The sequence below is a fragment of the Equus caballus genome, chromosome 7, assembly GCF_041296265.1.
Source record: "Equus caballus isolate H_3958 breed thoroughbred chromosome 7, TB-T2T, whole genome shotgun sequence".
In the NCBI taxonomy this organism is placed as follows: Eukaryota; Metazoa; Chordata; class Mammalia; order Perissodactyla; family Equidae; genus Equus; species Equus caballus.
This window is the reverse complement of record NC_091690.1, coordinates 31352089-31369497: the sequence shown is the minus strand read 5'-3', so window position 1 is coordinate 31369497 and position 17409 is coordinate 31352089. Positions and strand designations below refer to the sequence as shown.

Here is a 17409-nt window from a genome sequence, read left to right as displayed (position 1 = left end):
GGAAAATGTAAAAGAAAAAAATCAGGAGAAGCACGTAGAGGTATAGCCACTTAAATCAAAACAAACAAAAGATCAAGAACAGAAAAACGAAAAGAAACCCCCTGCAGATGTGTATGTGTAAACGGCAGGGCCTCCTCGCTCAGACAGGAGGGGCTGTGCAGACGGAAGCGGTCTGGCACCCGGCTTTTCGCACCGAGTCATCCTAGGGCACGGAGCCTCAAACCCCCGCTGGGCACATAGAGAGAACCAAACCTCCCAAAGCCTAGAAAGGCTCCAGCGCGACGAGGAGGCGGGGCGAAGGGCAGCTTCCGCTTCCGGGCGAAAAGGCCCCACGTGTTCCGACCCGCCAGGCCCCGCGCGGCTCGGATCCGGCGGCGCTGCTTCGGCCGGGAGTGGGTGGGGGAGAAGCCGGGGCAGGGGAGGAGCTGCCGGAGCTGTCGGAGCCGTGAGTGCTGGGGGCCGGGCCGGGCCGGGTCGGATCGGGCTGAGCAGGGCAGGGCAGGGCGGGGAAGAGGGGGAGGGGTCGAAGACCCCGCCCCCCCCGGAGCCTGGGGAAATCGTACAGTCCTGGGGAGGAGGCGGCAGCAGTGTAGTAAGGGGGCCACGGCATTGTGCTCCCCGTGTCTCCTGATGGCCGGAGCTAGGACCCCCGGAGACGCGATGGCACTCCAGGCTTCTTTCTTTCCAGCCACCGCCCTCCGCCCCCTCCTGAGGCCTGCAGAAACGTAGTTAGTCCGTACCTCCCATTGCTTCCGCGCCAGCTGCCCCCCGGAACCGAGGCAGTAGTCGTCTAGGCCCCTTTATTTCCCGCAGCTCCTTCTCACCCCGCCTCTCAGATTGCTCAAGAATCCCTCCTCAGGCTCCCTGCCCAGCTGACCCCTACTCTTTCCACCGCTGACCACCCCTGCAACACACACGCAGATAACGCTAACCCGTGATCTTATCACCCGTGGTCATACTAGGCCTTGGAGACCATCTGGCCTGTGGCCCTTCAGCTGCCACTGTGACCGACCCCGAGCTTCTCAAGCCTGTGGCTGCTGTCTCCACTGTCTCCCCGACCCCTCACCCCTCGTAGCCAGTTTTGGCACTACTACTCAGCACTACCGTTACCCTCAGCAAGAGTGAACGGGCCCCTGCTGCTTGTCTAGTTCGACCAAAAGTTTGTTAGTCTGTATGCCATGGACGTGCTATGTTCTCTTGGAAAGGTGTCAGCCCAGTTTTTATTTTTCTGGGCATCGGATGTTCTTGTTCTCCTAGGCGCTTTGATAACCCTGTCAGCCTTGGTCCCTGCACTGACCTCCCCAAAGGTGGGCTCTTAGGCCTCCCTCTTGTTCAGCCACCTTGGTTCTGGGGAGCAGTACCACCTCCAGGCTCTCGCTTAGAGGCTGGGCTTAGAACTGTTGCTTTTTCTCTGTCCACACTCTGCAGGTGACACCCAGGGCATCCTCACTCAGAAGCCACAAGGAATGCTAGTGGAGTCCCTCATCCCTCCTCCCAACTTCTCTTCCAAGCTGCCCCATGGGCCTTGATCCAGAAAGCCACTTCAGAAAGGTTGTGGGGTAGCCACGGGAGGCTTGCTGGTGGGAAGTGTGTGACAGTGGAGCAGTTAGGGTTTGTGGCCATTTGTTTGGGGTAACTTTATGCTCTTACTGTCTAGCATAAGTGGGTGGGCAGGGTTGGAGAGAGGAAGGGCATTTTTCCTCCTAGGACCGAACACCTGGGATACATAATCTTTCCCCCTTTTTTCTCCAGCTGTACTTCTTTTGAACTCTTTCCATAAACCATATTACAGTAGACAGTTCAAGGGAACAGCCAGGTTTACTACGATGTGAGGCACTCTTGGCCTTTACGAACTGTACAGATGAGGTAAGTTACAGGTTTACAACATTTTTCTCCCCAGTTTGGCACAGGCATAAAACATGTAACAGTCCTAGACTCTTCTCCTTTTGCGAACTCTCCTTTAGGTTTAACCAGCACTGGAAAAGTTGAATCCTTTCTGCTTGAACCTCAGATTTACTTCCTTTGTCTTAGTTACAGGTTCTCAAACTTATCCTGCCTCTTAAGCATTTGAGGGGCTTATTAAATACGGATTGCTGGGCCACCCCCAGAGTTTCCCATAATAGGTCTGGGCAGGCACTTGAGAATTTGCATTTCTGACAAGTTCTCAGGTGCTGGTGCCGCTGGTCTGGGTTTCTCACCTTGAAAACCACTGCCTTTGGCCAAACAACTTCTCATAAACATTGCAGTGGTTTGGGGATCACAAGATCGGTGTGAGTACTTCTGTGCTGAAACCAGTAATACGATCTTGTGTGGATAATTTAACCACTTAGGTCTAAGTTCTTTTGCTTGTAAAATTAAGAAAGTGTACTTAAAACTCGAGGTGCTAAGTTATGCTAAATTGAAGGTAAATATTGATGAGTTTCTACCTTGATTTTCTCAATTCTCTTGATAGGACCTTCCATTTTGATCATATAGCTTATACCCATATTCGAGGTTTTTGCTGAGAATCTCTAGTATGCTAAAGTCCCTGCTTTTTATTGACTACATGTTAAATTCTTTGTGGACAGAGCCTGTGCTTTTTTCACCTTTCTTTGCCCAGCACGTTGAGTTGTCTGAAACATGCAATTGAGGTTCAGTAGATATTTGTGGAATGAATGAACTCCATCCCCTGCCCTCCTCCCCCCTTGAAGAAATTTTTCTCCGCTAATCCTATGCCACACAGTAAAGCAGCATATGGCTGTGCCACCTGATTCTCCCCAGGAGATTGGAATAAATGCTAATGCCAAATTGCAATAATGTCCCTGTGAGTGGTGTATTACCCAGAAGCCCTGGCACCCACTGATGTTCTGAATTTCAGTGCTTCTGTATCCGGATTGGGGGAAGAGAAATAGACAGCTTAATTAAATTGAACACACATTTATTGAGTACCTTTCCTACCAAATGTTTGACAAAGTGTTAGGCACTGGGAATACAAAAATGAATAAGGAGGGTCTTACCCTCAGGGCAGGGCTCACAGTGGGAGATAGACACTAACCACTGCCCACAGAATGGCATCCTGGGCTTGCTTCTACCTTGGAGCATGATTTAGTCTGCAGTGGAAACCTCATACTCCTCAGATTCCTCTGATCCAGCAGGCATGGATCCCATCCTTTATCATCTCATCATATGCAAGGGAGCCTTGGGCAAACCAGAAGGAAGTCATGTAGATACAGAGCAGGGAGTATCCTGACAGAGAATATTAATTACAAAACTAAGAACATAGTAATGACTTTTGAATTGACTCTTCTGAATTATCCATATTACACCTCGGTCAGCTATGTTTATAAGCTATATTCTGTTATTTTTCATTAAATAATGGTTCCTCTAACTGTGTGATTGGCATTGTCCATGTTCATTGTAGTAATTAATTGGATCCAGCTAGTTTTATTCTAGCTGCCAAATGAAAACTGCTGTCCTCATCAGGGTGGGTGGTAGGTTTGATGACTGCCTTTTTCCTGCTTCAGGTTAGTTTGTGATGTTCTGTTTTAAGTGAAGCATATAGATTGGCCTGCATTATTTAGGCCATTAACCACCTCTGGGTGATAACTTTTATGGTTAAAAAGCCTAGCTTCATGTTGGAGATTAACCAATATGATCACGATGGCCAGATATTTAATTCTGGACTCTTAAAATCTGTATTTGGCTTCTAGCGCTTCTTGACTCTTGCCTAGATCCCTCTCACCATCCTAGGCTAATAGATTATGGCCCAAGTACTCAATGAAGAAGCCGTATATCCTTGTTCCTCTCAAAGCCCCCCTTTTATCACCATCAAAAACCTTGATAGTTTCTCAAAAGATCATCTAGCTCTTTGCCTTTAAATAGAGAATCACCCCCATTTTCAAGATGACACATCTTTAGGAGCTAGAACACAGCTCATCTCCCTCCAAAGGCAGAACTATCGACTGTCCAACACTGCCTCCTTGGCCTGTGGTACATACTATAGAAAACATTTTAATTTAAAGTAAATTGAAATCTTATGATTTTTATAGCTTTATTTTACATTTTTCATATTTACTCTCGACATTTTTATACCCGCTTTATACCTTGATCGTAACCACAAAGTACAACATTTCATGGCAGAAGATATTTATGTCTTAGTCTCCACACTCTTCCCTCTACCACCCTCTACTTATCTTGCCTCTCTTTTTATTTCTTCTGTCTTCCCCTTCTCTACACTGTATTCTGTTTCTTTGAAACGTATCATAGTAAGCTTTAAGCCACTTCTACCTTTTCTACTTAAGTATTTTATGTTGAATCTAATGAAGGAATAAAAACTTTAAATGCAAAAATATTTTAAAGAAATAGTTTTTAAACGTGGTTTGAAGCATGCTGATTATGATTTGTTAAAAGGCCCAAAGTCAGTGAATGCGGCCCTTGCCTTACTTTTGCCTTCTGGGTTAAGTTTTAAGGGCCATCTTGGGTATACTAAGCTGCCTCAAATTCCCTCCTCCCAGTTAGAGAGGGGACACGGCTATGACATTGTACATAGAAGGATTGCTAATAAGGTCTTTGGCAGAGAACCCACCTTTAAGATTTTGTCCCGTCTATGTTCCAAGGATCTTATTTAATCTTAGCTTATAAGAGCCTTCAAAGCAATGGCTCTTCTTTTGGTTTAACACTTTATTTGTAATATAACAGTAAATCAAGATTTTTTCTGTGTATTTTAATTTTCTTTTTTTGGAATTATGATGAAATAAAGGACTGTTTGCTTTGTTTATCATTGAAATCTCGCATTCTTCCCAAAAGGATTTAAAGCAATTTAAAGGAAAGAGAACAAAATATATTGAGTATCTGCCTAGGCACTCGGTTGAATGATTCTGTACATTACTTCATTTACTCCTTAAAACAGCCACGTGAGGTAGGTAGTATTGGCCACAGTTTGAAGATGAGACTGAGGCGTAGGGAGCGTCACATGGCTAGTAAGTGAGGAGAGGGTTCCAAACCCAAGGCCCCAAAGCTCCTAAGCATTATGTGGGAAGCATAGACACGCATCTGTATGGAGAACAGTTAATGATGAAAGACAGTTTTTCCAGTAGAAGGATCATGCTGGATAATCTTTAGTTTTAAAGAACAATACAGCATTGGAAAAGGATAATGAACAGTTTTTATTAGTTGATTTCTATTCTAGAACGATGAGAAGAGCTGTTGCAATGTCTGGTTAGCCCCAGTGAGCGGTCATATTCAAATTTCCAGATTAGGAGCCTGCAATAGGGTAAAAGATAAGAATGGAGACTGGAAGGGATATAGATAATCTGCTAAATATAATCATTTGAACCTCTCTGATCACTATTTTCTTCTGAAGATTGTTTGCCAGTAGTCAGATCCCTGTCTCTCCTATAGGTAGATTAAATTATGAGTACAAAACGTGTCATTTAGGGTTCAGAAAGATCACCCCAAGTAGTAACATTTTAAGGTAGAGAACCAGATATCCTTTCATTGCCTGCAGTTTTCTGTTCTTGTCAGTAGAATTGAGTTAGGGCCTTCACTGGCATGTGACACATTCAGATAAGGGCCAGAGACAGCTGGACCAAAGATTGGAGAAAAGTCTTACCTTTCCCACATCTCCCCAGTCCTGCCCCATATGTCTTAGAAACATACACTGAAGAGACTAGGTCATGGCGCTTGTCCAGGCCTAGGCTTGGGAAGTGTCTCTGCACACATTGTTTTAGAGCTTTCTGGAACCAGGTCTTTCACTCTTCCTGGCCTGGCTTCACAGTCTCCCTACAGTATCCTGGTGTTCGGTTTTTCTCTCTCACTGGAACCCTTCCAAGGACAGACCTCGAAGGAAGGTATTAGAATAGCAAGGGCAACAAATTGCAAAGCAGACTTGCGGTGCAGCACATCCCCTGAATTTTAGGATAAAACACAAGGTCCATTTTCTGTGTCTAATATTGATAAACTGACATTTGCACAGCACATTTTAGTTCATAAGCTCTCATGGATCTCAGCTAATTCTCTGAGTTAAGAGAATGGTTATCTGCAGAGGGCTTTACTGTTTCCCAGGGCTCTTGTGTACGTATCTCATGAGACCCTCAACAGCTCCAGTTACTGGGGGATCTGGGGCTGGAACGCACATCTTTGGATACCTAATTGTGGGCTTTTCCACAGCACCATCTGCCTTCTGTTCCTTCCCATCTTGCCCCACCAAGGACTCCTTTTCCTCCCTTCATTCCGCTGTTGCTGATCTGTTTGCCTTCATCTCATCTTCCTAGGCTGCCAAAGTAAATACAAAACAAGCAATGGAAATTGCAATTCATGATTGCTGAAGGGCTGTGAAAAATGGCCGGTTTTATGTGGTGCTGTTATATTTTTTTTGGAGTGCAAAGCTCTGTGAGAACAGGAATCCTCTGTCATGAATCTATGGTAGGGAGTCTCTTGAGCTAGTGCTACATGAAAATGATGAGAGTTCCTAGTCTGCTTCACTAGGCATGGCTTCTTAGACTTTTAAGATAATGGAAATCCTTTCGTTAAACCTAAAGATGCTATGTACCAATTCCATCTTCTCTTCCAGGGATAGAAAGGTGAGGGATTGGGAAGCTTTGTCTGGATAAGTAATCATTGTAGTTGCATTAAATTATGTGCTGTCTGGTTTTGTGCTTATTAAAGTTGATTCAGATCCTCAAAGGAAAATGATTTTTTTCCAAACACACAGCTTTGTGTGGCTTACATTGGCAACCTGAAGATGCTTTGTGATGAGTTGTGGTTTCATCATGTTAGGAACCACTAAGCATATTCTGTTTTACTCACAGGCCAAAAAGTAAATGTTTCTTCCTTATTTATTCATTTGTCTAGGGCACAGTTTGCTGGACAATTGTATGAATAAGAATAAGACAGGGTATTTATCCTTCCAAAAAAAGACTTTAAAAAACTTAATAAGTGTTCTGTGCTTGAGCACCTGTTGCCTGACAGGCGGCGTGCTGGGTGCTGCATGTGCTGCCCTCAGAGCCTTAGTCTGGCAAGTTAAACAGCAAGATGAACACTTTTTACCACATAAAAAATAGATAGATATATGTGTGTGGTATGATATGGGGAGAGGGGTACAAGTTCCTGTGGAAACAATCTTGGAGGATCAGGAAAAGCATCCTGGAAAACAGATCTGAAGGGTGAGTAGAGTGAACTAAGTAAAGAGGGTAGAAAAGAGCATTTCAGGCAGAGTGAACAGCATCAGGAAAGCCCAATGAGAGCATAGAAAAGAGAGAACAGTCCATTCAAGCAGTGACTTTCAGTGGGAGTGGCAGTCATAGGAGAAAAGGAAGTAGGCAGGGGCCAGGTCTTAAAGGGCCTTGAGTATCAAATTATAAGGAGTTTCAATTTCATACTATGGACAATGTGAAGACAGTGGCTCATTTTGTATGTTAGAAAGTTCACCACGCAGACCTTCTTGCAATATTGCAGGTGGAACTCATGTGGATGGGGCTCCTGCCCATTATTAAATGCCTGCCCCCTCCAAAACTAAAGGTAAATGTATAGATTCCAGGAATAAAAGCTAAAGGAGTAAGTACAAGCTGAGTCCACCACAGCCCAAGGAGATTTCAAACCGAATAACACTTCTGGAGTTTGGGGTTCTAATACCTATGCTCCAACAAGGAGATATGAATTGGGGAACTGGTGAGGATGGAGGAGGGATATGGAATTAAACCGTCTGCCATCCTGGAGCCTTGAAGAGCTATCCCCTTTGTGAAAATCTGTCTGCCAGTCAAGCAAATGGGCAAGGAAGTAGCCTTGGGTAACACAAAAATCACTCACAGGCATAGGCCCAAATAATACGCTATCGGCATGATTCTGGAATACCGTGAGAAATTAACATAAAAACTGATCCAACATCATTGAAACCATTAGTACTTAGGTAGAAGCAAAGGAAATTCTTTTCAAAGGCCTCTCTTTTATAACAGCATTCTCGGGACTCCCAAAGAAAAAACAATCCCAGTCAAGATGGGCATAAAATTAAAAAAATTAGAAACCACCGTGGGGTAGAGTCAGCAGATTTAATAAATAGGAAAATTAGCACATGAAAATGTAGAAATTATGGAACTATCTAAAACAGACTGAAACTATGTAGTAAATGCTTGAGGTTAATGGAAAAATGAAATAAGCATGAATGAAGTGATTTGAGATGGATAATAAAAGCGAATAATATGGTTATTGAAATTAAACTCGTTTGACGGGCAACAGCATATTAGACACAGCTGTTGGGAGTGGATTGATAACCTTGACGGTGGATCTGAAGAGTTGCAGTGAAGCACCAAAAGATTGAAAAATGAAGAATCCCGCAGGTTCCATGTGAAGAGTGGTCTGGAGCAGGCAGGACCAGGAATACCAGTGGTGAAACTTGAACCGTGTCCTTCATTGAATGCGGACGTGCCTGTTATGTGCCAGTTGCAGTGTAGGGGCTGAGGATATCGTCATTTTTTTTTAAAGGTTATTTTAACACCTTCTAGTGGGTCATAGTGGCTCCACTAGGGGAATGGCAGTGGAGATGAGATAAATGAATTTGGAAAACATTTAGAAGGTAGAATGAGTAAGATTTGGTGAATAAAAAAGAGCAGAAACATAATAGAGGAAAAGATTGTTTCTTCCTGTTATAGTTGGAAGAAAACTTCCAAGTGGAGGTTTATTCATTTAAATGCATTTTTTGTGCACTTTAATAGGTATTGGAGATTGATGGAAAGCACAGTCCTTAACTTCAGGGAGTTTCAGAGGGAAGATAAACAATAGCTATGTGATATGACAGATGGGTGATGGAGATATGCCCAGGTTGCTATGGAAGCAAAGTGATTTCTAACCATGTCTAAGGGTAGGCATAATGAGATCAAAGAAAACATCTCAGAAGACGCGAAGCCTGAGCTATATCTTGAAAGATAAGTTTAACCTAATGAAGGGTGACGAGTCAGAAGGAAGAGCATGTCCCAAAGCCAGAGAGCATAGGGCTTTTGTGTGCTTCACATGCATACACTGTGTGTGTGAAAGGATTGGGGAGGGGGGCAAAAGCAACAACAAGGTGAAGGTCAACCCACTGTATAGTACTTAGAAGTTTGTCTTTCACTTAGAAGACAGGGAGGAGTGATGATCTTAAACAGGAAAGGGACATGACCAGATTTGTCAAGAGCGCTCACTCTTGTGATACTATGAATGGTAGCTTGAAGGTAACAAATCTAGAGGCAAGTGGCTCATATCTGGAGGCAGTTGCAGTAATCCAGACAAGAACTGATAAGGGCCTACATTGTAAATCATGGGAATGAAGAAGAGGGGACTTGTTAAGAAGAAATGAGAACATACCATGCGGCATTGGGGGTGGGGGAGTGAGTATTCCATGCAGAGGAGCAAGCCTTCATACAGGCATGGAGGCCTGAAGACACCCTATTGTAGGGAGATCAGCAGTGTGTTCCTTATAGCCAGGTAGTACAGAGGAAAAAGCAGGATATGAGGCTTGAGAATATATTTCTAACAGTAAAAAGTTATTTTTAAATGTTGAGGGAACAGTTGGAACTATAATTTAGGAAGTTAATAGTTAACATTGGGATGCTATTGCTCTTCTGAGTACTTCACAGATAATGATGCATGTGATCCTCATAGTAACCCCATTAGGTGGATACCATTATTACCTCCATTCTGTAAATGGAGAAACAGGTGTAAGGAGAATAGGAACTGCCCATGGCCCCAGACCTAGTGAACAATAGAGCCAGGATTCAAACCCTAGCAGTCTGACTTCAGGACTCTCTTTCAACCTTACACACCCTAGGTATTTTTCAACCAGGATGCACATCAGAACAACACACAGATTTTCTAAAGACACAGTTGCCTAGGTTGACAATCAGAATATGCAGAATGATATGTGATACTGTGTTCTGCAAAAGCTCCACAGGTACTTCTGTTACACTGTGCTCATAGTTGCGTTCTGCAGGGATCGCAGTTAGGGAGTATGGCAGTGGTCCAGGCAAGAGATGACGACCCAAGCTAAAGCAGTCTATGGGAAAGACGATGAGGAGACGGATTTAGAGGCCTAAGAGGTAGAATTGGCTTAACGAGCTGTAGGCCATGGGGAAGAATCAAAGTCGAATCCAAGGATTACAGAGTTGAGTGTTTATTTAACAAGTGATGGTCTCAGCCAAGACAGGACTCCGGGAAGAGGAGTGGGTTTGGGAGTTAGAGTAATGAATTCAATTTTGAACCTTGGGTTTGAGGGTCTGTAGGTCTAATTAAAAACATCAACAAGAGGAAGGTTGCTTGTGGGGGTGCTCTTTTGCAGTCAATACCACGTTTTTCAGCAGGTGATTGTCCTTTCTCCTAGGCTATTCCTTTTAGGTTCACTGGTTTCATGAAGTAGAAAAGTGGTGTTTTTCTATGGGATGTGAACCTTGCCTAGGAAAAGAGATGGGGAAACATACCTTGAGACATACATCTTCCTATTCCAACTAGATCCATTTATAACATATAGTTATGCAGATTAGGGGAAAGGAGATTTAATAGTTTGAGGAAGTAGTATGTGTGCAGGATTATGATTGAACTCATAACTGTTATCCCTGTGTATAATTTCATGCTTATACTGTTGTTTGTCTCTACTCTTCTACCCCAGGTCCCTTGGGAGAAATTCCTCGAGGTCCCCAGGCTCAAACTGGAGGTTAATGACAGTGTGAGCTCTAAATGGTGTGAGACCACCCCAGAACCAGAAAATGGCTACAGCCTTGGAACCAGAGGACCAGGATCTTTGGGAAGAAGAGGGAATACTTATGGTGAAATTGGAAGATGATTTCACCTGTAGGCCAGAGTCTGTCTTACAGAGGGATGACCCTGTGCTGGAGACCTCGCACCAGAACTTCCGATGCTTTCGCTACCAGGAAGCAGCAAGCCCTCGAGAAGCTCTCATTCGACTCCGAGAACTTTGTCATCAGTGGCTGAGGCCAGAGAGGCGGACCAAGGAGCAGATCCTAGAGCTGCTTGTGCTAGAACAGTTCCTTACCGTCCTGCCTGGAGAACTGCAGAGCTGGGTGCGGGGCCAGCGACCAGAGAGTGGCGAGGAGGCAGTGACGCTGGTGGAGGGTTTGCAGAAACAACCCAGGAGACCAAGGCGGTGGGTGAGGAGGGGGAGTCCTGATCTGTGTGATGTGGAGGGGGACTTTTTGCTGGAAGGATGAATTTGGGGGTAGGGCTTACAGGGCCCCCATAAATTGCCATTTAAATTTAACTGGCTCTGCCCTTAGATTGCGCCTAGATCCGTAAGCTCCACGGGGCAGAGGTGTGTATGTGTGCGTTTGTGTGTGGTGAGTGTGACTTCCTGGTTTCTGAAACACCTGCCTGCAGTCTGTCTTAAGGGCCTCAGCACCCAAGGGTCATATGGCTCTGGCTTTCCCTTTGGATGTTGAACCTCCTCTTCCTGGGAAGGACAATTTGGTAACTTCCTCAAAGGTTCTTATAGACCCTCAGTCACAGAGCCCCCTCCCAGGACAACAAGACAGGGAAGCAAACAGCAGGGAGAGCTGCGGGTGGGATAGGTAGAGATGGGAAGGATGGGTACCTCAGAGCCCTGGGTGCCAGGGGCATGGTTGAGGGAAGTGAGAAAGCAGTGCGGTATCTGAGTGTCCCCTGCCTTGTCCTGGTGAGGGTAACCTTCAACTCCACCTTGCATGCCTCACTGGAACTCAAGTTTCCCCTCCTCATCTGAGTCCCCTTGGGAGTTTTTCTCTTGGCAACTTCTCCTAAAATAAGCCCTGACGACAACCAAGATTTTCCTCCTGACTCCATGGTGACTGGAAGTTGGAATTATTCCCAGGTGACTGTCCATGTTCATGGCCAGGAAGTCCTTTCAGAGGAAACAGTGCATCCAGGAGTAGAGCCTGAGTCACCTACGGAGCTGCAGGATCCTGTGCAGACCTCGACCCCTGAGGAGTCCCATGAAGAGATGACACAGAGCCCAGATCTGGAGCCACCAGAAGAGCAGAGCCCATGCCATGAGTTGGAGTTCCAGCCCCTGCAGGAGAGCGGTGAGAAACCTCAGCAGGAAGGGGGATGGTGGCAGAGTATGGGGAGGGGGATATTTCTCCTATACCAAGAAGGCTGGGTAGATTGTAATGGGAATAAATTACAGAACCCAGGGAGTTGAGAGGAAACAGTACCAGCTAGAGTCCCCCACAAATAGGGCTAAGCTCAGGTGGTAATATTCTTGGTTATTCTTTTGGCATTTCAGTAGTGTTATAGGTGGTAGCATTGGGATGACTTGAGCTGTTCTTAGGCCGGTTTCTTGATTCCTACCTTCCCACCAAAGATGATGGGGGATGCTCAGCTCTTTGCCAGTTACAGGGGTGCACTACATATCACTGATCTCTGCCTTCTTTTCTTCTTAGAAGTTCCATTGCCACAGGACCCAGACCTTCCTGAAGAGAGGAACAATGGAAACCAAGAGATGGTTGCCCTTCTTACTGCTCTGTCACAGGTGCGCCCTAGTTTCCCTCTGTAGCACAGAGAATCTGAAGAACTAGTGGGCATTAGCCATATATGAAACGAGTCAGACAGGACACGGATTTCCACTGTCCTTTTGCCAGTCCAGTTCTCAGTTCTGCATGTGTCTGGAGGGGAGGAGTTGCCTCTAATGAGAGCACTATAACAGCCTCAGTTGGATCTGCGGGCTCCAAAGCTTCCTTATGTGCCATTGACCAGAGGGACTAATGAAATGGGGCTACTTTGTAACAGTGCACTACAATTTCGAATGTTTGAATGAGAGTTTGTTTTTGTTTTTAGGAATAACCTTGATAGACATTTGTAAGAATGACTGACTGTGCTTTAGAAACAATTTCTGAAATTGTGTGGCGTACTCTTCCAGTGTCAGGCCATGACATTTATGAAGCATTCATCATGGTCAGAGCCCCGAAACTGAGCTGTGTGGCTGGAGATTTCATCTGTGTTTTTAGATTGTAGTCTAGCTAAAGAAAAAAATCCTGTTTCTGCTCTGTAGACTATGTAAGTGATATAGGTGATTAGATAAGGTCAGTTAGGGAAAGCTTCCTAGAAAAGAGTAGTTTTTACAGAAATGTAGGTAATATTAAAGCATCAACTAGGAAGTTGAATGATGACTTGGAAGACTTGTCTTATATTTTAAACAATATCTTCAAGGAGGAGAAGAACATAGGCTGGTCCTGAGGGAAGGCATTGGGACTGGAGGGAGCAGCAGGAGGCCAGTGCAAAAGTAGCAGGTCGAGGAGCAGGGACAGAGGGCGAAACGCAGATTTCCTGAAAGGGAGCCAGGTGTCCCATTTGAGTTCCTTTTGTCTCCTGGGTGGATTCTGCCTATACCAGTGACTTTCATTGCAGGAACAAAAGATGAGGCTCCGTGAAGCATCACACTTTAATTGAATCTTTGTGTTGTTTCAGGGGTTGGTAACCTTCAAGGATGTGGCTGTGTGCTTCTCTCAGGACCAGTGGAGTGATCTGGATCCAACACAGAAAGAGTTCTATGGAGAATATGTCTTGGAGGAAGACTGTGGAATTGTGGTCTCCTTGTGTAAGGAATTTCAACTGTTTCCAGAGTGTTCTGAGCACAGACATCATTTTCCTGTTGGAAATTATGGGGATCTTAGACCTCAGACTGTATGCAGTACACTTTTCTTATGTTGACTTTGCCAATGAGGTCGAAGGATTAGCTAAGGAAGATGATATCCTTCCAAGTTAAAGAGAAGATAAATTGCTTGGAAAGTAGTTGGAAACTTCTAATAAGAAAATAAAGTTGTAATATTACAGCTTTAGTATATTTGAAGTGAGCATATGAGTTTTGAAATAAGCAATAAAAGTTGGAGATAATCTACTTACTTGAATATGGGGAAAGACGGTAGCATTTACAGTTGTATAATGACTGAGTTGTAGATGAAAGGTGAGAGAGATGCCGTACTTGGTTAGAGCTGCTCAAGCTAAAGAGACAAGATCTGATCAACTGACCTGGCTATATATTTGTTCTACAATCTACCAAACAGAAAAGATCTGCTCTTAACACAGGGAATTATTACTTGATTGCCAATCGTAATGTCCTGTTTTCCCTCTCTTGAGCAGCATTTCCAATCCCCAGACTAGATGAGATCTCCCATGTTAGAGAAGAAGAGCCTTTGGTCCCAGATATCCCAGAGCCTCAAGAGTCTCAAGAGCCAGAAATCCTGAGTTTTACCTACACAGGTGAGGAATGACACAAGGAATCTTCCCCCCTACTTGCCAGTTCCTCTAGTCAGTGCTGCTATCTTCCGCTGAATGCCAAATTCTTCTATGCTTTTCCTCTCTCTCACCCTGCCCATCATTTGTTTGAGGGCTATGTGATGCAAAATGGTGAAAGGAAAAAAACAGAACTTTTGGAATTGCAGCTCTACCATTTACTAAGCAGGTCACTTAAACTCTTGCTCCTCAGTCTCCACATTTGTGAAATGAGGATACTTGTCCATACTGAGGTTTGTTGACATGAGATATCACATGAGAAAGTGCCTGGCACATGGTATGCATTCAGTTGTCCGGTTATTTCCTTCTTTCCCAACCTCTAGAGTTATGAAATATGAGCTTCTCTATATGATCTTGCTCCCCCAAAACTGTTTAAAAATCCCCTCCTTGTGTAGAAGGCACCGTTATCTCTGTAATTTCCCCTTTCTCCTCTCACCCTCTCTACAGGAGACAGGAGTGAAGATGAGGAAGACTATCTTGAGCAAGAAGAGCTGAGTTTGGAGGATCTACACAGGTCTGTTTTGGGAGATCCAGAAATTCATCAGACTCCAGATTGGGAAATCGTCTTTGAGGATGATCCAGGTAGACTTAATGAAAGAAGATTTGGTACAAATATTTCTCAAGTTAATAGTTTAACAAATCTTCGGGAAACAATGCCTATCCATCCCCTGTTAGGGAGACATCATGACTGTCCTGTATGTGGAAAAAGTTTCACTTGTAACTCGCACCTTGTTAGACACCTGAGAACTCACACAGGAGAGAAACCCTATAAATGTATGGAGTGTGGGAAAAGTTACACACGGAGCTCACATCTTGCCAGGCACCAAAAGGTGCACAAAATGGGCACTCCTTATAAATTTCCCCTAAACCGGAAGAATTTGGATGAGACCTCTCCTCGGGTCCAGGCTGAGAGAACTCCACCTGTTGAAAAACCCTATAGATGTGAGGATTGTGGAAAACACTTCCGTTGGACTTCAGACCTTGTCAGGCATCAGAGGACACATACAGGAGAAAAACCCTTCTTCTGTACTATTTGTGGCAAAAGCTTCAGCCAGAAATCTGTGCTAACAACACACCAAAGAATCCACCTTGGAGGCAAACCCTACCTGTGTGGAGAGTGTGGAGAGGACTTCAGTGACCACAGGCGATACCTGGCACACCGGAAAACACACGCCGCTGAGGAGCTCTATCTCTGCAGCGAGTGTGGGCGGTGCTTCAACCATAGCGCGGCATTTGCAAAGCACCTGAGAGGACATGCCTCGGTGAGGCCCTGCCGATGCAATGAATGTGGGAAAAGCTTCAGTCGGAGGGACCACCTCGTCAGGCATCAAAGAACGCACACTGGCGAGAAGCCATTCACGTGCCCTACCTGTGGGAAAAGCTTCAGCAGAGGCTATCACTTAATCAGGCATCAGAGGACCCACTCAGAAAAGACCTAGCTAGGTCCCCGAGTGAGGAGATCTGCATTCAGCCTTTACCCGTGGACGGGCCAGGAGAAGCGCTCTCGTCAGCCTGGGAAGACCTTTTCTAGGGAGTCTCCCTGACTTGCCCCAATCTGCATAACCTCTTCCCACAACTAAATCAAACCCCCAGGTAGAACCTCTCAATCTTCTTCTGCTCCTTGAGGGGATTTTTTGCCCAAAGTACAACCTGAATTGAGGCTTCTCCTTAATGGGAGTGCTCCTGCCTCTACCTCATGGGTATGAAGTAGGAGAATTAGAAGACTTAAGAGCTTGTGGTTATTATATTTTCCCCAAAATAGCCTGTTACATATCCTAAAGACTCCTTAACAGCCAAGTTTAAAGGGGCCCAGGACAAACCTTAGGTTTGGCAAGGGACCAACCTTTAGGATTCTGTCCTTACTGGGCTCAAATCTTAAAGCACACAGCCCTGAACTCAAGGCAGGAGATTTGCATCCTGATGGCTTTGCGGCACATTCACAGGATAAGTGTACAAATCTCTCACTGATTCACTTCTTCACCATGCACTTTCCTTTGATACTGGGGGGAGAGGGGAGAAGTGTTTGATGGGTGAAAACCTCACGGCTGCTTCCTATGGACCTTGTCAGGCTGCTCCCCTCCCCAGTCTCAACATGACACCAGGTGCCAGACACGGCTAGAAAGGAGGACCTAGTCAGAAGCCTGTTCCCTGTGGGTTTTTCCTGTTAGAACACTCATGCCTCCCCTTCTGCTGTCCTGCCAGTCTCTTGGTTTTGTCCCTAGCACTTCTACAAGTGAGCTGGAGCATTTAGGTGCCGAGGGATTCCGTGAAGCATACTGAAAGCATTTACATTCTCACGTATGTACAAGCCCACCTACCGCACCTTCTGCATGGGTTTGTGAGGGGATTTTGGAACACCGTCAGCTTACAAAGGCACTATAATAATTATAGAATCATGATTGACCGGGTCCCTTCATTTCTATGAAGAAAACTGGAGAAGATCTGAGATCAAATTGTGGAAAAATTAAGAAAAGCTGTTGCTGCTGGCTAAGGCCATCAAGACTATTCTCCTGACACCCAACCCCCATCATCCCTGCCTCGGTTCTCTGATACCAGGGAAAATTATGAACCCCAGTACCTGGGACACTCAAGAATTTACCAGGAGTAAATGGCTTTCATGTTTTTGCGTTGTTTGCTTTTTCTTACGTGATTTCATGTAATTAAGAACTAAATAGTAGTATCTCATGGCCCAAGGATCTCTGTTGCCTGATAAGGGTTCCATGGAGATGAGGCTGAATAATTATGAACCTCACCTGCTCTGATCGTGGGAGTGGCAAGGACTGGGGAAAGCGTCCTGCATAAGTGGAGCACAGGGTATGGGATTAAAGCATGAGAAGGGAAACTATCTTCTGCGCCTGGTTTCTTCTCTATTTCTCCATCCATTATGTGGCAGTGTACACCAGGGGAATTTGGGTGGGATGACAAGGCCTCAGCCCTAATAGCTCAACAAGGAAATTCTCATTTTGGTCAGTAATGATATTCTGATTGACTGGTTTGGTTTTAATACCAGTCAACCATTGTCCTTCTGGAAATACACACATATGAAATAAATAAAAGTAACACTGGCAGCCAAGTTCCCTGGTTTCTGGGACTTTCCGTTTTACCCATTCACTTCCCAGGACTTCAGGTTCCTGATTCTTCTGAAGAGCATTCATACTCACAAAGAGATCTGGGAGTAGAGAG

The 17409-nt window shown here is 44.9% G+C and overlaps 1 protein-coding gene across 9 annotated transcripts; it reads left to right on the top strand.

Annotated features, from left to right (window-relative positions):
• The first annotated feature begins 299 nt into the window (after positions 1-299).
• On the top strand, positions 300-17299 carry ZNF202 (zinc finger protein 202). 9 transcript variants are annotated; one of them, XM_070273863.1, is made up of 9 exons: positions 311-445; positions 1429-1551; positions 1753-1866; positions 10613-11107; positions 11807-12017; positions 12378-12466; positions 13402-13531; positions 14074-14193; positions 14674-17299. In XM_070273863.1, exons 4-9 carry the CDS (start codon positions 10859-10861, stop codon positions 15663-15665), a joined length of 1791 nt encoding a protein of 596 aa, XP_070129964.1. In that variant the 5' UTR covers positions 311-445; positions 1429-1551; positions 1753-1866; positions 10613-10858; the 3' UTR covers positions 15666-17299. The 9 variants fall into 9 exon arrangements, with proteins under 9 accessions (XP_014596793.2, XP_070129964.1, XP_005611717.2 ...); XM_005611660.4 differs by having other exon boundaries at positions 10613-11111; XM_014741307.3 differs by lacking the exon at positions 1429-1551 and having other exon boundaries at positions 300-445; positions 10613-11111.
• The last annotated feature ends 110 nt before the right edge of the window (positions 17300-17409 follow it).

What these genes read in the sequence shown, in the direction of transcription:
- ZNF202 (XM_014741307.3), top strand. Translation starts at nt 10,710, where the DNA reads ATGGCTACAGCCTTGGAACCAGAGGACCAGGATCTTTGGGAAGAAGAG. An exon ending in CCAGGAGACCAAGGCGGTGG is followed by an intron (nt 11,112 to 11,806) that starts GTGAGGAGGGGG and finishes AATTATTCCCAG; the next exon opens with GTGACTGTCCATGTTCATGG. An exon ending in TGGAATTGTGGTCTCCTTGT is followed by an intron (nt 13,532 to 14,073) that starts GTAAGGAATTTC and finishes TCTCTTGAGCAG; the next exon opens with CATTTCCAATCCCCAGACTA.